Source organism: Armigeres subalbatus, chromosome 3 (assembly GCF_024139115.2).
Source record: "Armigeres subalbatus isolate Guangzhou_Male chromosome 3, GZ_Asu_2, whole genome shotgun sequence".
Lineage (NCBI taxonomy): Eukaryota > Metazoa > Arthropoda > Insecta > Diptera > Culicidae > Armigeres > Armigeres subalbatus.
This window is the reverse complement of record NC_085141.1, coordinates 362,456,525-362,480,716: the sequence shown is the minus strand read 5'-3', so window position 1 is coordinate 362,480,716 and position 24,192 is coordinate 362,456,525. Positions and strand designations below refer to the sequence as shown.

Sequence of the window (24,192 nt, the reverse complement as noted above, 5' to 3'; positions counted from 1 at the left end):
AATTAATTATTTTCCGGGCTCGTGACGACGAAGGTTCCATTCCCGCTGACGCTGCGCCTCAAGCCGCGATGCTGCAGATGGGTATCAAATTGGTCTGGGTATCATGCCATGCCGCATCTCAAAGCCGCCTTCAAATCAGAGTGGAAAGCACTGGAAATCACCGAAATCTGACGAACATTGATATGGAGATGCTGATGGCGGCCAGTTGCGTATCCCCGTCGGATGCTGTCTACTACAGCCGAGAGGAGGCTGCACTCAAAAACTAGAATCGAAGCTGAATATGGCAATTAGTTGTTATTTTTACTGGTTAGCGATTATTTTGCACTTCAGAAAATCGTCAAATTAGACTTGCGTCCGACGAAATATTTTACAAAGTGGTAAATAACAAAGTAAACAAAAGCAAAGGGCTCTACAATTGCGTTAAGTGTTTTTCTAATGACTAGTCGGTAATTTTACATTTTTCACCGGTGTTGCTGTTTTGATTCGTACCGACTTTTTGTGCAGTTCAGCAATTTTCGGATTTAATGATTTGTTCAGTAAAAATAAGTAAACGTCAGCGCCATAAACATAATTTTTTACCGAAACTCGGGAACTTATTACTGAAAATCATTGGAGGTCTATTAAAAAACTAGTATTTCAGTAAAATGGAAATTTTGCAGTTGAAACTCAGTAAACAAAATACCGAACATCGAAATGCTGGTTAAGTGTGTAGGCGGCATTAAGGAGGCGCTAGTGTGTTTTTTAAAATTTGATAACCTAACTACTATGTACACTAATATTTACAATAAAAATTTGATAACCTAGATTGGAACTAGCGCCCTAAGCGCTTCTTGGTCCGAGTGCAAGCAACGGACCCTAAACTTTTCTTTACACTCACCAAAGCGTTCATGTAAGGTTTTTATCCCGGCCAGACGGTGAACCTCGGATGTTCTTGTCCTGGGAGGGGTGTTGAGGATCATCCTCAGGAATTTGTTTTGGACCCGTTGAAGTTTGAGGTGGTGGGTTTTAGCGCAGCTCTCCCAGACCGGCATGCCATATTCGATCACAGGGAGGATGATTTGCTTGTAGGACAGCAAGCTTATTTTTCAGGGACAATGACGACCGACAATTGATCAAAGGGTACAGCAGTTTCAACAAAACGTTACACTTCGTCACCGTCTTGTCAACCTGTTGCCTGAAAATAAGCTTGCTGTCGAAGGTCAAGCCAAGGTAGATGGCCTCATAGGCCCATTCCACAGTCGTGCCATTGAGGATGATTTTACAGTCCCCAAGCGGAACATGTTTAGGGGATTTAGAGTAAGCGAAGATGATGACCTGGATCTTCGCCGCGTTGATACAGATCTTCCAGCTGGTGAGGTACTCTGTCAGGGCATCCAGGCCTCGTTGGAGTTTTGCCACTAGCGCTCTGATCACTCTACCGTTGTAGACGATGGAGGTGTCATCTGCGAACAGAGACAGAATGCCGCCTTCTGGAGGTTCTGGCATGTCGGAGGTGAACAGATTGAAAAGCAGGGGCCCGAGGATACTGCCCTGGGGGACGCCTGCGACGATGTTGTGCGCATTGGAACTCGCTCCGCTGATTGAGACCCGGAATGTCCTTGCCGACAGGTAATTGTTGATGATTTTCACCAGGTAGCTGGGAAGATTGTAGTGTTGTAGTTTGTACACCAGGCCATCATGCCATACATTGTCAAATGCCTTCTCGACATCGAGTAAGGTCATGGCGGATGTTTTCGAGACAAACTTGTTCCGTCTGAGGACGTTGGTAACTCGAGTCAGTTGGTGTACAGTTGACCGACCGCGTCGGAAACCAAACTGTTCCTCGAGCAAGATGTTGAGATTTTCGGCAGACTCAAGTAACCGATGATGAATAGCTTTTTCGAATAGCTTGGATAACCCTGAGAGAAGGCTGATGGGTCGATAACTTTTGGGGGAGGAAGGATCCTTCCCAGGCTTCCGGATGGGGATGACTTTCGCTGACTTCCAGGACGATGGGAAGTAGCTGAGCCGGAGACACTGATTAAAGATCAGCGAGAGATGCTCAAAGAACAGAGCACTCATGTGTTTGAGCTCGAGATTCAGGATGCTGTCGAAGCCTGGGGCCTTCATGTTCTTCGACGATTTGATATAGGCCGTCAATTCGTCAGCTGAGATCTCCAACTCCTCCGAGAAGTCGTTGGGAATCAAATGGATGTTGTTAGCATGCTCGTTGACGGCTGCTTCGTGTGGACTGACGATGTTCTGCCCAAGATTGTGTGAGCTGACGAAGTGACGACCTATTTCAGCGACCTTCTCTGCAGGAGTTATCAAGCGATCCTTAGAGCCATTATTGTCTAGCGGGATCAAAGGTGGAATGGGCCGAGGCTTGGATTTTAGAATTTTGGTCATTTTCCAGAATGGCTTAGCATAATCTGGGAGAGTGCGGATCTTATTCGAGAAGTCGTTATTTTTGAGGTCCACCATTCTGGCCTTGATAATTTTTGTGATTCGATTGCAACGTGCCTTAAGCTCAGGCAGTCCAGTACGCTGAAACTGCCTGCGAGTGACATTCCGCAATCGAATCAAATCTTTGGTGAGTGTATCGATGTTTAAGGAGTTGCTTACCTGCCGAGCCGTCGGGACATGCTGCTCTCTGGCCACCGAGATTGCCTCTTCGATGGCGCACAGCTGGCGGTCGATACTTTCCGGCGTCTCCGGACGCACCTCGTAGTCGACGGTGTTATCGACGCACTGCTGGAACCGCTGCCAGTTCACTCGGTGATAGTTCCGCCGTAACTGCTGGTGCCGATTGACCGAGGAGCCCAGTTCCGCCACCACCGGATAGTGATCCGAACTGAGCTCCTGGTAGACAACCGGCTGCGCGACGTGGTCACTCAGGTTTGTTATGTAGAGGTCGAGGGTTGCGTGGACACCGGACCGACTCAACCGAGTGGGGAATCCGGGCTCAAAGATCGTGCAGTGGCCTTCCTCCATGTCGTTGCTCCAGATGGTGCCGTTTCGATTGCCGCGACTGTTGCCCCAGGCTTGATGCTTGGCATTCAAGTCGCCGGCAATGATATACTGGCCTTGCCTCCGCGTCAGCTTGACGATGTCCCTCCGAAGGGCAGCCGATGATCCATCGCCGGCTTTGGCTTGCGTTGGACAGTACGCCGCGATGAGCGCGATTGTGCCGACCAAAGTGGTGATTTCGACACCGATGGCCTCGATGACACTGAGCTGGAAGCTTGGAAGCAGACGACAGTTGATGTTGTAGCGAAGAGCGATGGCCACACCACCTCCCCTGGTCGGCCGGTCGAGACGCACGATGCGGAAGTCCGGGATGTTGACGTTCACCTCCGGTTTTAGGTGCGTTTCGGTGATGAACGCCACGTCTATTTCCTTCTCCTCAAGGAAATCCCTCCGCTCGATTGTTTTGCTCTTTAGCGAGCAAGCGTTCCAGTTGACCAGGCCCACCCTAGCAGCCATTTTCAATGATGAACATGCCAAGTGTGAATACCTGGTCGAATCGGGTTTTGCAGCCGCGCAGTCGAGTGGCGAGCTGCGCGAAGATCGGCATCAGTTGCTCCGAAGTGTACAGCGGGGCAGATTCCTCCGGTGGGACGGCTTCGTTCTCCGACTGCCGACGGAACCCAGGAGGAGGGAGCGAGGGCCATTCGCTGGTGGATGGTGCCGACGATGTTGGAGCTTGGACCGATGCAGCTGCCGCTGCCAGTCGCTTGTGCGGTTGTAGCGGTGGGAGTATTGGAATCACACGATGGGGAGCCGGGATGGCTGGAAAGTTCACCTCGTTGATTACAGGAACACGGTTCTTCTTCGGAATGGTCCTGGTGGAAGCCTTCTTCCGGATTTCCAGGAACTCGGCTCGCTTTGGGCAGCCCTTTGTGGTGGCCCGATGTTTGTCGCCACAGTTGGCGCACTTGGGATCGGCCACCTCCATTTTGTCGCACTCGTCAGTCGGATGGGGTTCGCCACACTTGTTGCAGCGCGGCTTCATGCGGCAGTTCCTGGTGCCGTGCCCGAAATTGAAGCAGTTGGTGCATTGCGTGACATCGCGGTGCACTGGCCGATATCGCTCCCAGTCAACGACGGTGTAATTTATAACGCCGACCAGCTTCAGGTCCTTCCAGGTAGTGGAGCCATGCTCCAGATGGATCAGGTAAAGCTGGTCGCGATATCTCCTCGCCTTGTCGTGACGATCGATCTTGTGCACTGCTACTGGCTTCAGTCCGCAACTTTCAAGCTCTGCTTAGAGCTGTTCCTCCTTCATGCCGTGGAGTCCTCGCAGCAAAGCCTTGAGCGGCTTCGTGCCGGGGTGGTCATGAGTGTAGTACTCGAGGAACTCCACGACGGATTGATGATGGTCCCTGTTGGCCGGCATCACTTTCACGCCCTCGCTGCAGAGCCGAAAAGTACATTTCAGCCCCTTAGCGATCAGCTGGCGAATTTTTGGGCGTAAATCCGGCGGATCGCCCTTCACAAACACGGGCGGGCACTTCTCCTTCCGCTCCGGTTGCACCTGCGGCAGCTGCGATTGCTGCTTCTTCCTCTTTTTCGGCGGATTGCCGGCGTCATCAAGCGGCAACGGCGAGAACACGTTGCTCTGCAAAAGCTGCTTGGAGGGGTTACCCGCGCCTCCAAGAGCAATGCGCTTAGGCACTTTTCCAGCGACCGAATCGGCCACCGAGTCTCCCATGACGGGTCCGGGAGAAAATAACGCCAACGCGACGAAGCGAAAACGTAAACAGCGAACAAACGAGAAAAAACACTTGGAAAAATGCGCGAGCAAAAAACACGTCCGTACGTGCTGCTGTCTCGAACTGGAATGTGCGTGTCTGCTAGCGGATTAGTTTTCGGTCCATGCACGGCTATTTATGCCCATTAGGAACATTGTCTGGTAGCGATATGCAAACGTTGTCGCAATAGTCAGACATACGTAAGCGTGCACTCGAAACTGTTGGACGTAAGTAGCAGTAATCAGACGTACGTTTATGTATAAACAATTTACCGTGCTCATATAGTATTGGGGAGACAGTGAAATCATATTCGATTTTAAGTATGCGAAATGTTTCATTTGGAATGGAATATTTGAATCAAGCGGTAAATTGAACCGCTTGTTATTATTCCTACAGTGATTACTATGTTTTGATTTAAAATGGTATTTTGTTAACAGATATTCAGAAGTTATATTGATTACAAACACTGAAACACTATCATATGATATGGATAAAAAGACGCGCGGCTACAAAGCAAGACCATGCTGAGGGTTGCTAGGTTCGATTCCCGGTGCCGGTCTAGGCAATTTTCGGATTGGAAACTGTCTCGACTTCCCTGGGCATAAAAGTATCATCGTGTTAGCCTCATGATATACGAATGCAAAAATGGTAACCTTGCTTAGAAACATCGCAGTTAATAACTGTGGAAGTGCTTAATGAACACTAAGCTGCGAGGCGGCTCTGTCCCAGTGTGGGGATGTAATGCCAATAAGAAGAAGAAGAAGGATAAATTTAAATGAACTGCAGTAATCGTAATATTTTTCATGGTATTGGTTACAATATTTTGTCATGGTGAAACCAAACGCATTACTGTAGTAGTTCTAGATACTACATAATTTGTATCAGTCAGTGTAGAGAACTACCGGTCTAATAATCTTTTATACGCTTTTCTCGAAATATTTAACTTTAATCAAACGGTGCATAGGTTGAAGAGTTGATCGCGCGACGCCTCTGAAATCGTTGTATTGCTTTTTACTGCTCAGCCGTTTGGAGCCCACACTATGTACAACAACGGTGTGGAACTATTGAAATGCGTTCAGCGTCATTTTCTTCGGTTCGGAGGCTGACCTGGAGTGACCCTTTCCGGTTACCAAGCTACGAGAGCCGCTGTCGCCTGATCAACCTTGACACTTTGCGAGTTAGAAGGGACGTTACCCAATAATAATAAACAAGATAGGGACTGTGATATTTCTACTGAAGAAAAATTTTAAACACTTAAGTAGTTGATTGTTTTAATTCAATTCTTATGTAGATATATATTCTCGCTTGTAACTGGTATAGGAAAAATGTAGTAGGAAGTGACATATAAATTTATGTAGATAAGAAGGGAATACGTTTTGACAACTTCATAATGATATAAATATCATTTCGATTAATCAATTCGACACGCTAACTATTTTAGTTGTGATCTTAAATACTGTATCAGCAGTGTTGTAAGAGTACAGACAGACTCACTACTGTTATGAAGAAAAATAAATCCAACAGTCTTCGCCTATCTGGTTCTACTTGTCCTTAATACAAAAATGAGTCTGCTCAAATTCAGACATTTTTTTTTTTCAATAAGCTCTACTTAATTTTACATACAGTAAATTCATCCCGCAGTAAATGTATTTTACTGTAACAGCCAAACATTATTATGTCCAATTATTTGTCTATGAATGTAGCTATTAGGGTGGTTCCTAAAATCTATTTTACTCATCTGATTCTGTCTCATGTTCTGCGTGTCCTCCAAAAATTTGAGTTGATTTGGCATAAGTCGTTTCAAGATTTGAACCACACTAAAAGCTATACATCAATATTTTTTTCTGGTACCCCTTTTACAAATTTTGGTCTAGTAATGAGTAGCCATAAAGTTAGAAAACGTAAACTAAAATACAGGGGATAAAGGGATATTCATAACATGGTTTATCAATGTCTATCAAATCGACCCAGTTTCAATAAGCAACTGACGTGATGATTGAAAGTAACGGCAACAAACCGGCCATAGATCCCAGTTTGTCTGTAATGTGTAACGGAAACATTCCCGATAGCAAAAGAATATTATGCACTGCAAATTTGCTTTGGCGAGAAATTCAATCTCAGTATATGAATAATGAATAAAAAAAATCAAGTGGGATTTTTAACTTTGGTAATTGTCGATATTATCACTGCATGTTGCACGAATTATTACAAAATTCATTTCTCGGTGCCAAAGGCTCAACGAATGTCAGTTATTTTGCTCAAATTCTATGTTATCAAAATACCAAATTTGACTTATACTCCAAAATTTGGCCAGCACTGCCAAAATAAATATCCAATAAAAAAATCTTATATTGGAAGTTCGCGAAGGTACAAACATCGAGTTAATTTAGATAATTACATATTGTATAACTATGCCGATAGCCGTGCAAAAATATGTTAGTTTTGTGCAACATCTTACTCTTACGCCTAAACATGATGATTGTGAGAGGGACTCGATTTAAAAAGAATCGTGATGAATGGGAATCGTCAGTGAAAATGGGTTTTTCGTGAAAATCGAGCCAGAGTACAACACTCGAGGAGATCTTTATCATAGATCGCTTCTATAGATGTTCATTGTACAAAAAAACCTACAACTAATGTTCCTTCGTCTATCGGAGTGCATCGGCTAAATAGTTTTTCCCTATAGACGGAACATAAAAGTAAATAAGCATCCTTACTATCTAGAGAGCTGTCCGAAAAGGTGGAGCAGACGATGGCACAATCAAATCCAGCACTTGCAACAGCAAAGCGAAAAATACTGACTCGTCAGACTCTTCCCCAGCTCGACGGAACTTGAAGCTCGCCTGAGTCGCTCGATCGGTGAGCCTGATGAAATGTAACGCAAAAGCAATTTGATTTTTGTCTCGTCTTTGTACAGGCCGAGGGCCTACCCGATCCGGTCGGTTCACACCTCAAACAGCGCATTCAACTGTTATGTCCTTCGATGGATGGCGATGCTAATGATGCTTACACCGCACAAGACGACGGTGATGATGCCCAGCGTCATGTAGACCGAGGTGATCAACCAGAAGGTGAACAGATACAGCGACTTGTTGCAGTACTTTCCCATGGCCGGATCGTAGTTCGGTTCGTAAATTCGGTAGATCCAGAATGATCCGATGATGAACCAACCGAGCATGAAACAGTTGATTAGTGTTTGGGTGGGCGACTGCCTGAGGCGTTCCAGTTCCTGCTCCTCGCGACTGCGAACACGAGTGGACAGATGGAGCAACTGCTTGAGTACTCCAAAGCCACCGCCAACCAGCAAATACACCGGAATGTACTCACCCTGGGGGCAGTCGTAAAGGTAGACCGCACCGAATACGATCATACATACTGGGATAACGATCGTAATGCCCAGGATGATTGTGCAACCCACTGAAATAAAACAAAAGACAAATTAATTGTGGCAAATTTCACAACAGTCTTAGCACTCACAAGTTCCCAGCAGCAATATCACAACGTTCTTCAGGAAGTCCATCACTCCGGTGGACGATTTGTGCGCTTCGCGGACTCGCCCGAACAACGAATCATAGGACGGTGGCGGTTCCTCTCGGTTGATTGCATCCTCATAGCTAGGCGGATCACCCCGACGGTTGGTGCCGGTCGTAAAACTGCTACCACCGTTTCCGTGCACGATGATAACGTTACTCGTGGTCCTGCCGCTAGTGTTACCGCTACTACTGCTACCACTAGGTCCCGGCAGCTGGTAGCGTTCGCTACTGATCACCACTAGCCGACTACTGCTGTCGTTGATCCCTATGGTGGGCGCTGCTGCCGTAGGAAGATAATTGTATGACGGCGGAGCAACCGTATTTGTACTCATTATTTGTTCAATCCTATCTACTTCACGGTCGTCGCTGCTGTTTCGATTGTTCCTATTGGTACTAGCCTGTAAGGGAATATTAAATTGCATTTATTTGTTACACTTATGAACAGAAATACAAACTCATGCCATTCAGAAAACTTTTCTGGAAATTTCTCCCGCAAATTTAAATTGATGAGACATGTGCATCAACATCATAAGTATGTGCAGTAGTCTGTAGATAATGCAGAGGTGTGTTTCCATGACCAAACAAGAATCAAAAACGTACTCGTCGTTTTATATCTCGAGTAATCTATTTCCCATACAAATTTAAAAAGCTTATCAGATCGAGTCAAAACACGAAAAGAACACACCCTTTCAGTCAAGATACTAAAAATCGGAATACAATGTGGCTCCTTTGGGTTCATAAAATACAGATATTCTTCTTAAAATTCTGTTACTTCAATACCCAACATTTTCCTTCGTCACAAAGCTTGACTTAACAAATAAAATTACAATACAAGCATTTACACATGATCTGTTGCAAAATACAAAGAATCAAGGTCAAATTCCATTACTGCTTCATAAACAGTCCCCTTCATCGATCTATCCCAATTGATCTCCCCGTGACCTTAACGTAATAGAAAAGGTAGAGCAAAAATACAACCCGCACCACAATTTACCTGTTGAATGTAAATGTCGTGATAATTGTTGATGGTCCCGTCGCTGAAGGTATCGCTGCTGTTACCGGACGTTGTCGTCGTGGCCATTATCGGCACCGCCTGGTCGTCGTCTCCTTCACATTCGCCTTTTCTTTGTTTGGCAGTCCCAACAGAAACCCCTTTCTTTGCCTTCGCACAAACAAAAAAAAACGGATGCAGACTATTTCTATGATGTTGATTTTTCTTCAAGTTCGTCGCACGAAATCATCGAAGACGTAGCACCTTTGTTTTGGACTTCTTGCGAAGCTCGCGATGCGAAGATGCCGGATGAATGATTTTCGATTTGATTCACGTCCGATTGAATGACTGACCGACCGACACAGACAAGAACGTCGGCTCACTCAAGATGATGTCATGGTTTTCTGATTGATGGAAATGCAACCGCACTGAGAATATGGCTTCAAGTCGATAACAACGGGAGAAATACACGCACTGCACACTCGCTAATCTTCATTTACCACGAGCGCAAGTTAAATTTGAACCGGTATATTGGTGTAAGATAAAAAAGCGACGATTTCTTATTCAAATTTTAATACAGATCTCAAATTACAAAAATAAAAGTGCAGATCAAACTACGCGGAAATTGTGTGATTTTGTAAACACAATGCTGACAGTTAAACGATATTTCTACACTATTATTTCAAATAGTCCTAATTTGAGATCATCGTTTAAATAAACAAAACGCAGTGAAAGCCGAATCGAAGCTTGCCGAATGGAAATCCAAAAAACTAAAATATGAACACAGACATATAGACGTAACACTAGAGAAACTACCGTCAACCATGACAACAACGATAAATTTGAATTTAATTAATTGCGCGTTTCACAACTTGAGGCGCTAGCGTCGTAAACCTTCGAGTTTGACATTTCACTCCAGCGCCTTCTGGTGACAGTGTCATACGAAACATTGTTTCGTGTAACATGCTCGCAAGATGGTGGCAGAGGAGTTGAGCGATGGATTTTTCTGGAAAATGTTCAAGCTGGTACGTCTGTTTGTCTGTGATATGAATACCGATTTAACTTCTGGAACGGTGGTACAGTAGACGTTCGATAACTGCAATGCTTTTTAACTGCAATTCGATAGTTGCAACAGTTTTGCAGTTATCGGACCGCAAAACTTCAAACTGATGTCAAACTCAATGACAGCTGCATTGCGCTGCACATTTAGATGCACTTTTATTGCATCTGACGTCGAATGATAACCGTTTGACGTCTAGAATGCGTTGCAGTTATCGAACGGCATTCGTTAACTGAGAAGTAAACATTTTGCAGTTATCGAACGGCTACTGTATCATATTTATTGTCGTTATCGTTATTTGCGGTGTAGCTGCACAAAGTGTGCACTTTTTGCACTGAAATTGTTCGATTTTGGTTTTCGCTCTACACTCAAACCCCGGTTAGATTTTCTAATCTGAAAGAAATCTTGTTAGATTTTGTCAACCTTTGAGAAATCTCAAGCTGCCGCACGCTTTTGTAACTTCACAAGTGGTCTACTCTTGGTCCAAATTTATCCCACATCCCACAGGTCCAAATGAAAAAAATAGACTACGCCAGAACCGTTCGCTGTGGTCTATCTCGTTTGATGTAAATTTCTAGCGGAACATGACAGAACGGCTTATAATTTACACGGAAACTGAAAATGTAACTTGGAAAAATGTTTCAGAATTATTGCCGATTTCGCCAATTTGAAGAGTTATGTGTAGATTGTGATTTGCCCGCTTCTTTTTCTCACACCCACTCTCATTTCGGGTTGATCGATTTTTGTTACTGGAATTAACCCAATTATAACCCATTACTCGTTAGTCACATGTAAGCGTGTACACTAAATCGATTCCCGCCATGATTTGACGTCTATTTGTTTTCAGATTGAGCACTCACACACAAATATTATACACGGAAAATCAAACTTTTTTGAGTGTATTGAGTGTTAGAAAAAGATGACTGTGAGAAAAAAAATCTCGCAAAACTCTTGTAAAATGCAAAAAGCGCAATATTAAATTTTAATAGAGCATAAAAAAACAAACAATTGATTTTATCTTTTAATGAAATAAATTAAGAAAAGCACGACCCAAACTTTGTAAACACAAGCATTACAAGCTTTAAAAAAGCGTCAATCGTTTTGGAAGATAATTTAAGTTTGGATAGATGCGAGGATATATTGGATAGTCAACCTGAGCAACTATAACAACATACCTGTGGGGCTTGAGTAAAATGCCTTCAGCGTGTCAATCGACGAGCAGCAAGCCATGACTTTGGCCCTTCTAGTCAGACCTCCACGGCATGCACACGTAGAGTCTCTGTCATAACTTCGTTTCAACCATTTCACATTTCCATTTCCATTTCTCGTTTCAACCAGCCACACATTTTGGCGATCCTGCCAGTCTGTTTTTGGGATCCTTTCGCTGATTGGTGGGTGGGTTGAATTCAAGTGGTTAAATTGCGACGATTGATATATTTCAGTTTGCAAAATCATAAGGCGCGTCTCGAAGACCTTCGTAAAATGGTTTGTGGTTTGCAAAATCACAAGACGCGCCTCGAAGACCGTCGGAAAATGATTTGTGGTTTGCTAAATCATATATTGGATTGGGTTTGGATTGGATTTGGATTGGATTTGAATTGGATTTGGATTGGATTTAGATTGGATTTGGATTGGATTTGGATTGGATTTGGATTGGATTTGGATTGGATTTGGATTGGATTTGGATTGGATTTGGATTGGATTTGGATTGGATTTGGATTGGATTTGGATTGGATTTGGATTGGTTTGGATTGGTTGTATTGGTTGGATTGGTTTGGATTGGTTTGGATTGGTTTGGATTGGTTTGGATTGGATTTGGATTGGTTTGGATTGGATTTGAATTGGTTTGGATTGGTTTGGATTGGTCTGGATTGGAGTTGGATTGGACTTGGATTGGATTTGGATTGGATTTGGATTGGATTTGGATTGGATTTTTCGGGTTAGAAATTTAATTTTCTTTTAAATAAGCATCACGAGAATCGAATTATTTTGATTAAAAAAAACATGTGTAGATAAATAGTCTAACATGTAGTTTTTCAAATTTCTAATCCTACTTATTTAAAAGTTTTCAATATATCACTGTTAATAACATTTTAGAAGCATTTTCAAATATACTTCCTATAGGTAGCCTCAAACCTCGGGAATTTGGTCAGCGGGAATTTTCCCCATGTATTTTTACATATGCGATGTTTTCGGAATTTGGGCACGGAAAATCAAAATCCCGGCCCCATTTAAAATGCACGGGGACCAAAATCCGGCGGAAAATTTTCCCGAGGTGTACACGGTTACTGGCTAAAACCCATTAATGGGTAAAAAAGTATACATTTTTTGATGATCTATGAAACTGTCTAAAAAGGGGTAATTTTAAAAGTTGTTCAATGGGTAAAAAAATACCCATGTTCAAAATTAGAAAGAAGTTTAAAAATGTGCATTTTTTACCCATTAATGGGTGAAAAAATAGTTGCAAATATTTTCAAATTGTTTTTCTGTTTTCTCCCGGTTGAAAAATTCAATCAATGAGCCCTCGTATGGACGTAAGTAAACTACTTTAATTTTATTTATCTAATATTAACTATACTAATGATAAAACCATATAAAACTGCTCAATTATACTCATAGGTCATCGAAAGTATGGAGTTCCAGAGGAAAATAGTTCCTTCCAGGCTGTCTCAGGTTCTTGCCAGCCTGAACCGAAATCACAACAGGTTTCCGATTTCACAACAGGTGTAACAGTAAGTATTTGAAATAAATCATTAGAATTATGCTTTAAACTGGTTGATGAATCTGAACTAGGAACGCGCGACCGGCAGAAAACGCGGATCATCGTCCGGAGACAAACCATCGCAATCATGGACAAGATTATCACCTGTCATAAGCATCCGGACTCCGGATCAAGCCTGAAGCAGTCATCACAACTTTTTGGATTTTTAATAGTGCACCCAAAAAAATCTGCACGTTGTTTCCACCTGAAAAAGTACGTAGATCTTGTCCACCTGAAATTCACGTAACTTTCACCTGATTTTTTGATAGAATTTTCATTCTACGTGAAAATCAGGTAAGTTCTACCTGAGTTTTGGATAGAGTTCACCGGACACGTAAGTTTCACCTGAATTTTCTGAAGCATTTGCAGTAACGTGTGCACGTAAAATGTACCTGAAAATTCAGGTGGAAACAACGTTTAGATTATTTGGAGTGTGACTTAACTTGTTTGTGCTCTTATATTCCCGGATAAAAAATATAATTAAAATATCATAAATTTTACTGTAACAACACCATGTAAAACAAAGGATTTACCATTAAATATAATGGAATTTTAACAATTAAATCACATAGGAAATAATGGTTTTCCACGATAAAATGAATGGTAAATGGGACTTTTACAATAAAAAACGGGGGTTGTTATGCATCTTTACAATAAAAAAATCGAAAATTTTCCATACATTTTTCAGAGCAAAACAATTGATTCAACGGTTCTCCAATGGGACGATTTAGAGGGACAAAACCATAGAAAATAATGTATGTTAAATGTTTTCTCTCACTTTTTTTATTGTTTTACAGTAGAAATATAATGAAATTTAGAATACATTTTACTCTAATATTACAATAAAAATACAATACAACTTTACGTCCTACAATTTATTTTATCTATACGATTTCAATTTAATTTTATTTTAGTATAGGCTTAATGTTCAATCAGTTTGAACTTAATTTTACTTTAATTTCAATTCAATGTGATTCAACAATAATTTTAATTTGAATTTAATTACAATTTATTTTAATTATATTTGAATTTCATTTGAATTCAATTTAAATTTTGTTTTAATCCAGTTTTTGTTCGATTTCAAATTAGTTTTCATTCAATCCAAAATTTAATGTGTTAGTATTGTTGTTTGGCGCTTTCCTTTTACTTAGTCACTGATGCATTGACGTTAAAATCAAATGCGCCGATGATGCACCTCGCTATACTCGCTGAGCACGGTGTAATTTCAGCCACCAGGAAAGAGAGCTTGATATGTCTCCTATAGGACTTACATACGACTTGTTTTTTCTTGAGTGTGTGAATCGAAGTTAGTCGTTTTCTCTAACACATCAGGTTATGTATGAACCTGTAAAAAATGTAAATTATAAAAGCATGTCAGTTTTCTTATATAAAGTACTTCGAGAAAAAAGGAAAAGTTACCTGTATCAGTTATTATTGTATCTAATTGGTAAGAATAATAGCTGCCGAACGATATTCAGTCTTACGTGGTCTTACCATAAACTTCCTTCTGAAAAGGAACAAGGATACATGTTAACAAAAATGTTCCGAACTGCTTCGGCGGTGGAAATTAAGAACCCCTTCCTAAAGGTACTTTAAAAAGTTCTCTCGCATCAAAATCATCCGGTATTATGATGTTAACATTAAAGATACTCACCACGATACAGCAGCCTATGATCCGCCGCTTGCACACTCCCAGAATCCGTAATGAAGGGATACTTCCTGCACCACAACATCAGTTTCATTTTTTCATACCACTAATCATAAACAAAACGTACACGCTCAAATAAATCCAGCCAATCTCCGAGTAAAATGATATGCAAAAGTTTTCGTTCCTTTTTATATTTTTAATTCCACCTGGTCATAACATGAATATTTCAAGACCTGAAATAAAAAGTATTTATTTAAAAATCGATAAAACTTTTTTTTTTTCATTTAATAATTAAACCTTTTGTTACTCTATTGTATTCAATTATTATTTCATTAATACAATAAACAAATTAAATGTTTAAAAATTATATAATTTTTTCTTCAAGATGGATTTTCTGGTCACCCAGTTAGAATACTTGTATAATATATTTAGTTTTGGGATGAGCAATACAAAACATAAGCGAACAATAAAAACAAAATAGAATGTATTGGTAACAGTTATATTTATTGTGTATTTAAAGTAAGCACAATAAAAGATTTGTATGACCGTGAAAAAACTACAATAAACGTACAATAGATTATTTTGTTTACCATACAATCTATTGTACTTCAATGGATTATGCCATACGAGGTACTGTAAATTTTTATCCGGGTTAGCAAGAAGATTAATAAAAATGTGTTTTTTTACTGATTTTTAATTTTACTGCAAAAAAATCCGCAAAATTCCGAAATTCCGGTGGTAAAATTCATTCTGAAAAAATGGGTATTTATTTACCCATTATGCAAAGAAACAGTTTTGGCATGATGGGTAAAATTATACCCATCTTTTGACAGAAAGTCGATTTACCCATTAATGAGTAAACCGGTTTTACTCATTAAATGAGTAGTGGCGGTTTTGCCGAAAATGGGTACCATAGTACCCATTAATGGGTTCTAGCCAGTTACCGTGTAAGGTAGCCTTATACTTCATGATGGAAAACGTAAACAGCAAATGGTGACGTAGATATTTGCACGGCTTCTTATGGGAGCTCGTTCGAATGTAGTAGTGAAAGCTTTTTCGCCATACACGAAAGGCACGCACACAAAATATGTATTTCCATACCTTAGTACAGTCGGGATTCGCTGGTTGGGATTTTAATACTTGGGTCACTTTTTAGTTGGGCCTCCGCTGGTTGGGCCATGGCCCAACTAAAAAGCAACCGTACGTCAAAATTCAATGTAAACACGGAAAACGGGATTGGGCATCACTGGACATCATTTGTGATGTTCAAGTCGAAATACACGTGTTCAAATGGCTGCCAGTTGACCCAACTAAAAAACCGAATTCGTTAGTTGGGCCGAGGTCGTGGCCCAACCAGCGAATCGCGACTGTATCTATTTTCATTGCTTCACCATGTTTAAATACAGTGATTTCACGCACACGTCCGTCTCCGCTAGATGGCAACAGCGCAGCTACGTAAAAGCGAATTAAGAAATTAATTCTTGTCACTATGGTACTGCACAGAACGAATGGTAATCAAAAAGGCGTGAGCACCACCACAAAGTTGCGACAACCAAAATTTATCGAAAGCAGCTGTCGTGTGGCGCAGGCTGGTTTCCTCGCTAATGTTTTGTTTTCATTGTCGCTGATATGCACTAGAGGCCTGAATAAGAGAAACGCGGACAGGTATGTGCCGCCAATCGAACCGTCAAAAAACAGCAGCCAATCGAGCAGGGGACCTGGCAAGCAGCCAATATGTTGACTCAAATACTGAAAACGGCTAAATTCGATTTTATACCGTTTTTTGAATAAACAAATTTTAATAAGAAAATTATTTTGAGCTTTTTAGTGGAATGTTTTCACCTGTCATAAGACGAGTTTAAACAATCCCATTGAATTCCACCACTTAATTGTATCCTGACAGATACGTATTTCGACCTCAACAGTAAGGCCGTCTTCAGTGTCTCGTACTTGACTCGACTAAGTCGAGTCAAGTACGGAACTGTTGAGACAGCTGTATCTGTCAGAATTCAATTCAATGGGATTGTTTAAACTCGTCTTATGACAGGGGAAATTTTAATAATTTTTTGTATTTTTACAAATTTGCAAGTCATTATGGATTATGAAATAAAATTGCATTATTTATTAGATTCTAATGTTATGTGATGTGAACACAATAAATAGCGGATTGTGAGATTTTATCTACACAATGTTGGAATATCAGGTAGTGTGCGACGCTTCGTTGTAGATCGAAGATGGATAAGAAGCGGTCGCCGGTTAGTTGTAGTTGCTCTTTGGTATAGATTAAGGAAGTTTGTTATGGATCTATTGTGTATACCTGTTGTTGAATAAAGAGAACTGCAGCTGCTGGAAGAAGTATTAGTCAGTATTCTGCCGTGGAGAGAGAGGGAACTCTAGTTTGTTATTCTTGGTGAGGGGGTTCCCTTCTCCGGTCAACACATAAACCATTTCTTTCTTTTCATGTGTTGGTCTTTGGTGAAGAAGATTGACTGCAGTGTTGACAAAGTCATATTTTATATCCACGTTTCTCTTATCCAGGCCTCTAATGTGCACTACCAGGAAAATGAACAGATAGATGTACATATTATCGTTTGCTGCTTTGACAGATATTTTTTTTAGGTTGAATGAGAGAACTTTTAATGTGTCTTTCAGAACAAAACTTAAAACAAAAACTAATTTTGAATGAGACATATTTCACTAAGAAAACAAAGCACTATTCAAAAAGAAAGTGTAAAACTTTCTGTGAAATCATGTTTGTTTTTTGTGTGTGGAAATTGTGTTATTTGACGATTAAATGTAATGAACTTCCAAACTGGAGTGACTCGGCAGGTGAATTTGAACGCTAGACAAAATCAAACTTTATTGCATGTTCTACCTCGTGTTCTACTGCTCCGGGTCAAAATGCAAACTAAAAAATATTCATTAATCAAATTGAAATGAAATAAATCATATTCAGAAAGCTTTTTGCCTTTCTCGTACAACAAAGTTGTACCAGAAAGGCTTTCATTTCACTCCCAAAACGTACTTTTTATAGAGCGCTTGTAGACCCATAGTATTATATACCATTCGATTCAGCTCGACAAACTGAGCAAATGTCTGTCTGTCCGTGTGTGTGTCCGTGTGTGTGTGTGTGTGTGTGCGTATGTGTGTGCACATTGAAACATTAGCCAATTTTTCTAGTACTAAACCTGAATCGATTTTGCTTCAACAAGTTGCATTCGATGGGGAATGTTTTCTTCTTGTTCACTATCAAGGGGTAAACCACTCGGCACACTTACAAAATGCCAAATTGTGCCCACTGTGCCTTATGATGTGCCGAAGTGTGCCGAAGCAAAAAAAAAGCTGTTTTGGTGGCACTGGTTTCCGTGAAGTGATGGCATCACGGGAAAGACTTTTGTTTATTTTTTATTTGGAAAAGTCAAACCCGAAGATTGTTTTCAATTAAGATTTTAAATTTTGGATTAAATTTCAATGCTTTGTCTAAGAAAAGAAACGGTGAAGACTAAGCTTCAAGCCATTTATAAGGTAAGGAATGAAATCATTTATTGTACTCTAGAAAAACTGAATATTCATAGTGAGGTTTTCACAACAGATCCAGCAGCAACGTTGTTCGATGGTTATCAATCAGAAGTTTCATCTGACTCTCATCTATTTACGTCCGAGTCTACACCTAACGGGAACGTCCAAGTAGATCACGAAGTTTGCCAACAAATACAACCTATGATTGATCCAGAACCTCTAGATGGTCCGACGGTCGATCGTATGGAATTTGGTGCTATAAACCAGCGGTTATTGTCCCTAAGGAAAAGTCGCCCAGAGTGATATCCCTGATGTCATTCGTAATGATTCCAGTGACCATTTCTTCAGCTAGCCCAATATCCATGGACTGCAGTGAACTGTCCACACCCAGGCGCATGAAGTTACAACAGTGTAAGCAGCGGCCACTGTATAGAAGTAATCTACCGAGCATCATTCCGACTACGACGAACCAATCAATTCCCACGAATCACAAACAAATTTCAACCGAGATCCAGCGAAGCGCCAACTACGTTCGTGCAGCGAAGGACTACACAATTTTAAAAAGATTTGTTTGCTCACTGCATAGAGAATGGACATGAACTGTATTCTTGTTTACATGAATCCGATTCGTTCGAATAGTTTTCACGGATTCATTCAAATATCCGATTTTGCTCGCGTTGATAATTGTAATTGTATTTATTATTCTTACGAGAAACAGTTTACATTTTATGCACATTAACATTCGTTTGAAGAATGCTGGTGAAAATATAATAAATGTTTTCTTCCAGAAAAAATAGATATTAACATAGAACTAGGATAGTCTGACTAAGATCTTCTTTTTCTTCTTATTGGCATTACATCCTCCACTGCACATTGCAGTTTAGGTTTCTCTAAACACTTCACAGCACAGTTATTAACCGCGAGGTTTCTTAGCCAAGTTACCATTTTTGAAATCGTATATCACCGGGCTACCAAGATGATACATTTATTCCCAGGGTAGTCAAGACAATTTCCAAACCGAAAATTGCCTAGACCGGCACCGGGCATCAAACCCAGCCACCCTCAGCATGGTCTTGCTTTGTAGCCGCGCATCTTACCGCTTGGCTAAGGAGGGCCCTCCACTCCCTTTGACTAAGATAATTGATATTAAATAATATTCACGCCGTGCATAACTGTTATTGCAATTATATAATCTATAGGGCAGTACACTTAGGGGCGACTCAAATATGACGTCCACTATTTTTTGGATTTCTAGACCCCCTCCCCCCCTCTGTCACGTTTTTTTGTATACCTAGTACATGTACTGTCACAAAATCTTAGACCCCCTCCCCCCTAAAACATGTGACATCATTTTTGAACGACCCCTTATAACGTAAAGCCTTATAGAAGGAGGGGGAAAGTAATTTGCTTACGCTTCATGAATAAAAAAATGTAATTGTCTTTATTAAGTTATCAACTCCGTTAGAATTCGTTTATGGATTGTCATTGTGCCGCCGTATCAACATTGATTACATTATCCGTGATGGCGGTCGCATGTTCTACCTCGTACTGAGCAACTGTTTTTCCGTCCATGTTTGTCGAAATATAACTAAGACCAAAATGCGCATTCTTTCGGAATCGGCACTCAGATCACTGACTCGCCCTATCAATCTGCACGTCATCGTTTAATTGCTCGCCTGTGCCAAGGATACCGTCATCGGTTGCAATGCTCATTGGGATGCAGTCAAAGAAATCGCGATGGAGTTTCCAAAATATCTTGCTAACTTTGATCTGCTGGCTGTGAATAAGAAAAATAACTTTTCAGCACAATTTCTCTTGAATTAAAAAAAAGCCATACCGCCGCAATTTTCAGACAATCAATACGCTGTGTTGCCATTGTCGTTGACGGTTTCCTCGAACCGGTATGCTCCGGATCCTCTGAACTCCCTGCGTTGAAATGTCTCGAGTATACACCATTCCGCTTGATTATATCCGGATCACTGACACCGGTATCCAAGACCTTCAGCTTCTCGTGACCCTCGTGCACCATTCCAGCTCCGGTCCGGCTGTTTTTTCACAGGACTATTGCGTCACCGGACTATAGTGTTTACCGCCGTATTTTTTATCATGATCAGGATCGTTTTGAATCACGAGCAATGGGTCGCCGACCAGGGGGGGAGTAAGCCTGTCATCCACGAACAAATCAAGCCTACCTAAGATGTATGATCCGGGCCTCGCCGCTTGGGAAAGGCGGGCCACCCTGGGCCACCCCGCTTGGCAAGTGTAACATTTTTCGAACTGGAATCTTGTAGGATATTGGTTAACCTACACTACTGCTGACTAACGAAAAAATTGTGGGATTGTTTATTTACATTTGCTTCATACTACATGCAGAGGAGGCGCGATGCACCGCATATTACCCCCCTGTCGCCGACTGCGTTGGAGTCCTCCTGTACCGTATCCGTATATGTTGATGTAAAGAACAGTTCCAGTGTTCTCACGGCTGTGAGGTTTCGGTAGACAGCTGATGATGGAAGCGGTGGAAGCAGAGGGAGATGAAGTATCCTCCACGGACCAAACAACAAACATTTAACTTATTCTTTTAGCCAGCAACTGGTGTTACTCTTTTTGATTTTTGTAAAGGCTTTCCGGAAGACCTCACCTTGAGGTTTTCGATGGCGTTGTTTACTGCGCGTATTATTTGCTTTTGCAAGCTTTTGCAGCGATATTTTGTTAAAAGTGATGAAAAGTAAAAAAAAGCACTTGAAAGGATCCACTGATGATGGCTCTCACATTTTTTTTTAAGTTGAACACTCTTGACACTGACAGCTCAAGTGTCAAGATTGGAAAACACAAGGAAAGGTGCCCAGATGTGCCGAACTGTGCCGCGGGCACATTGTGCCGAGTGGTTTACCCCTTGTTCACTATTCCGTGTATAGTAGAAAATCGAAAATTTGTTTTCAATAAAATGAATTATCTGCAGTTATCAGACGTCGCAACTTATTTCTGATTAGTGCGCATGATAGTACATCCATGCGTGCATGATGCGCACTACTAATGAAATATTTCAAATTGTCGCGACTCGCCGCGCAGCGCGAGTGCTCAATCGCGCGGTCCGGTTTGGTGGCGGCCCGACAATATTGAGTTTCATAATGATGGCACTTCTCAAAAAATAGTAAATATTCAAAGAGTTATGAGACATCATTATTTCGTAACAAATAAGCTATCGATTTTCTAGGTTATGTTCTCCCAAGACACAATTTATTCGAAACCGGCACACTGACAGCATAGAATACACAGCTTACACGGAAGAAAAAACTTCACAAAGAAACATAGAAACCCATTAATGAGTTAAAAAGTACCTATTTTAAGATTTCATGTATACACTGAAAATTCTCGTTTATTTTTTCAAAATGACCTAAGAAACATATTTTCATGAATGTACACAAATTAATTCATGAATAAAAGGTGACATATGTTCTTTTTAAAAGTTAAGCGTCATTTCTGCCATTTCTTTCCCTATGGGCCGATGTGAGCAGTGAGAAGTGAAAAGTGAGACGTGAGAAGTGCGAAGTGAGGAGTGAAAAGTAAGAAGTAAGAAATGAAAATGAGAAATGAAAAATCACCAGATGATCCGAAATGAAAACAAAAATGTTTTTCCAAATTTAATCTAGACTATCCTTTGAAAAGAGCTGAAATTTTTTGCTAATATTTTCAAATGGTTATAATTGAAAAACGACGCATCCTACAAAAAGTGTTGTATGGGTGACCATCGCAAAATCAGTCAAACTTTCTAGTGAAAATATCGGAAACAATCCAAATTGAGCCCTACACTGAAAAAAAATCAGTTTAAAAATTTTAAAGTCGATTTGCGAAAAAACGCCCTTTTTATTTAAATGAAATTTTGTCTCAAGATAGGTGATTATGTTCCCTACCAACCGTCCATACATCGCAAGTTGGGCACTCTTAAGGAGAAAAAGTTTTTCTAACAAAAACTTTTTCTTGTCGGAATTATTTTCAGTGTATTTTCATCTGAAATTAAACCAATGAAAGCCATCGTTATAGAACCCCAAGCAAATCTATTTTTATGATACATTGTCTAATTTAGTCACTAAATATAGTTTGTTTTTAAATTAAGAGTAATATTAAGAAGTAATATATTATATTCCATTATTAGCTTCTTTAGTTGCGACCAGTTACGACCAAAACATTGTACTCTGCCTGACTGTACAGGAATACTTAATATGAGTATATTATGTATACATATGTTAAATCCACCCCTTAAAGACACTGAAAAAATCAATTCCGTCAAGAAAAAGTTTTTGTTAGAAATTTTTTCCCTTCAAAGTGCCCAGCTTGCGATGTATGGACGGTTGGTAGGGAACATAATCACCTATCTTGAGACAAAATTTCGTCCAAATCGAAAAAGGCGTTTTTTTGCAAATCGACTTTTAATTTTTTAAATCGATTTTTTTAGTGTAGGGTTCAATTTTGAGTTTTTCAAAAAGTTTTATTAGAAAGTTTGACTGATTTTGCGATAGTCACCCATACAACACTTTTTTGTAGGAAGGGTCGTTTTTCGATTATATCCATTTGAAAAAAATCAGTAAAAACAAGTTTGACCCTTTTCAAAAGATAGTCTGAATCAAATTTGAATAAACTAAGTATGCACTTTTCTTTTAACTGCACTTCTTAAATATTGACCAATAAATTTACAAAAAGTCAACTTAAACTTAAACTTGCAAGTTCCCAAAAAGTTCTATTTTGGCTTTACGCATTTTATTAAATTTCCCGCATAACTTTTCAAAAGGACCTAAGTAAAAAATTTTCATGAATTCTCGCTTAACTTTTCAAAAGGATGTAAGTAATATTTTTTTTCCATGAATTAATTTGAATACTGCAATCAATATTGTGATTCTCGAGATATTATAGCATTTTGCTCATTCACCTCTGCCTCGCTTAGTTGTGCGCCGCTAAGGTATTGTGTCATATTATGGTACTTTACTCAATTTAAGTGTAGAATATTACATCACAAATTAAACATAATTGCACTACTAATATCCACTTAAACAATATCCTGAACGCAACACAGGCGAAAGAAAAGCAAAAAACTACTAAACCTCGAACAATTTCACTTAAAAATATCTTTTCGTAAAGGGACGACAATATGCTACATACCTTACAAGCGAATGTGGAAAAGCTTACCGAAAGCTCACATCTATTTGACATTGGTTTATTTACTTTTGCATGGCGCACAACTCGGCGCATGGGACCCGGCGCGTAACTGGTGAGCCAGTATGCTAATTTTAGAAAATAATCGCAATAGCTTTCATGTTGTTCTGTTGATTGCAGTACTCAAATTAATTCATGAAAAAATGTTACTTAGGTCCTTTTGATAAATTATGCGAGATCTATAGTACAGCAGAAAGTCCATTGCTGATAAACGTTCATTTCGAACAATACACCGCAGATTGCTGGTTAATTTTTTTTTGACATATACTCTGTCTCGCTCAAACCAACAGCGAATAATCTAGCGACTACTTTAACGAACTATTTAAGGAACAGCTACTTTAACCGACCGTGTCCATTTAGCAAGTACGGTGTTGAACATAATCTGGAGATTAAAATAACACTTAATGAAGTTTAAAAAAAAACTTAGCAAGTAACCGCACAATATTGAGTAAAACAAATTAAGGGTGTAGCATTTCTGCATGCGGTGAATAAATTTCGCACCGTGTATATAACTGACAGCATGAATGTTTGTGTTGCTTCTTTCGTGCTTTATTGATGATGCTAACCTCTCAAGCAAAGTTTTCCAAAGCTTCAAATGTGGAACACGAAAACTAATGGACGAACACACACGCGCTAGAGACCCGAAGCCGATGACTTCATCCGCCTCAACACAGCTGTAAAAGTTTCGTCGTTGGAAATAAAAATCGCATACCTACGTACATGCTTTCTCGTGCGC

At 40.4% G+C, this 24,192-nt stretch overlaps 1 protein-coding gene and 4 long non-coding RNA genes across 7 annotated transcripts; 2 read left to right on the top strand and 3 right to left on the bottom strand.

The window, feature by feature from the left end:
• Window positions 1–5,995: 5,995 nt before the first annotated feature.
• On the bottom strand, window positions 5,996–9,914 carry LOC134226280 (uncharacterized). Of its 2 annotated transcripts, XM_062706946.1 has the most exons (4): window positions 9,261–9,914; window positions 8,211–8,664; window positions 7,664–8,150; window positions 5,996–7,598 (listed from the first exon to the last, which is right to left on the bottom strand). In XM_062706946.1, exons 1-3 carry the CDS (start codon window positions 9,345–9,347, stop codon window positions 7,705–7,707), a joined length of 987 nt encoding a protein of 328 aa, XP_062562930.1. In that variant the 5' UTR covers window positions 9,348–9,914; the 3' UTR covers window positions 5,996–7,598; window positions 7,664–7,704. The 2 variants fall into 2 exon arrangements, with proteins under 2 accessions (XP_062562930.1, XP_062562929.1); XM_062706945.1 differs by having other exon boundaries at window positions 5,996–8,150; window positions 9,261–9,913.
• Window positions 9,915–12,827: 2,913 nt separating this feature from the next.
• LOC134223436 (uncharacterized) lies at window positions 12,828–13,239 on the top strand. Its single transcript, XR_009982578.1, has 3 exons — window positions 12,828–12,851; window positions 12,937–13,049; window positions 13,111–13,239. It is a non-coding gene; the product is annotated as an uncharacterized LOC134223436 (long non-coding RNA).
• Window positions 13,240–14,211: 972 nt separating this feature from the next.
• Window positions 14,212–14,901, bottom strand: LOC134223435 (uncharacterized). Its single transcript, XR_009982577.1, has 3 exons — window positions 14,733–14,901; window positions 14,498–14,585; window positions 14,212–14,423 (listed from the first exon to the last, which is right to left on the bottom strand). It is a non-coding gene; the product is annotated as an uncharacterized LOC134223435 (long non-coding RNA).
• Window positions 14,902–18,001: 3,100 nt separating this feature from the next.
• On the top strand, window positions 18,002–19,076 carry LOC134223434 (uncharacterized). The gene is made up of 2 exons (XR_009982576.1): window positions 18,002–18,251; window positions 18,319–19,076. It is a non-coding gene; the product is annotated as an uncharacterized LOC134223434 (long non-coding RNA).
• Window positions 19,077–19,659: 583 nt separating this feature from the next.
• On the bottom strand, window positions 19,660–21,058 carry LOC134223433 (uncharacterized). 2 transcript variants are annotated; one of them, XR_009982575.1, is made up of 3 exons: window positions 20,645–21,058; window positions 20,083–20,564; window positions 19,660–20,022 (listed from the first exon to the last, which is right to left on the bottom strand). It is a non-coding gene; the product is annotated as an uncharacterized LOC134223433 (long non-coding RNA). The 2 variants fall into 2 exon arrangements; XR_009982574.1 differs by having other exon boundaries at window positions 20,083–21,058.
• Between the last annotated feature and the right edge of the window lie 3,134 nt (window positions 21,059–24,192).

Bases quoted from the DNA above. Each gene is read 5' to 3' on its own strand.
- LOC134226280 (XM_062706946.1), bottom strand. From the start codon at position 9,347: ATGGCCACGACGACAACGTCCGGTAACAGCAGCGATACCTTCAGCGAC. The intron at 8,665-9,260 runs GTAAATTGTGGT...ATTCCCTTACAG, and splicing joins ACGACATTTACATTCAACAG to GCTAGTACCAATAGGAACAA. The intron at 8,151-8,210 runs GTGAGTGCTAAG...GTTTTATTTCAG, and splicing joins GATATTGCTGCTGGGAACTT to TGGGTTGCACAATCATCCTG.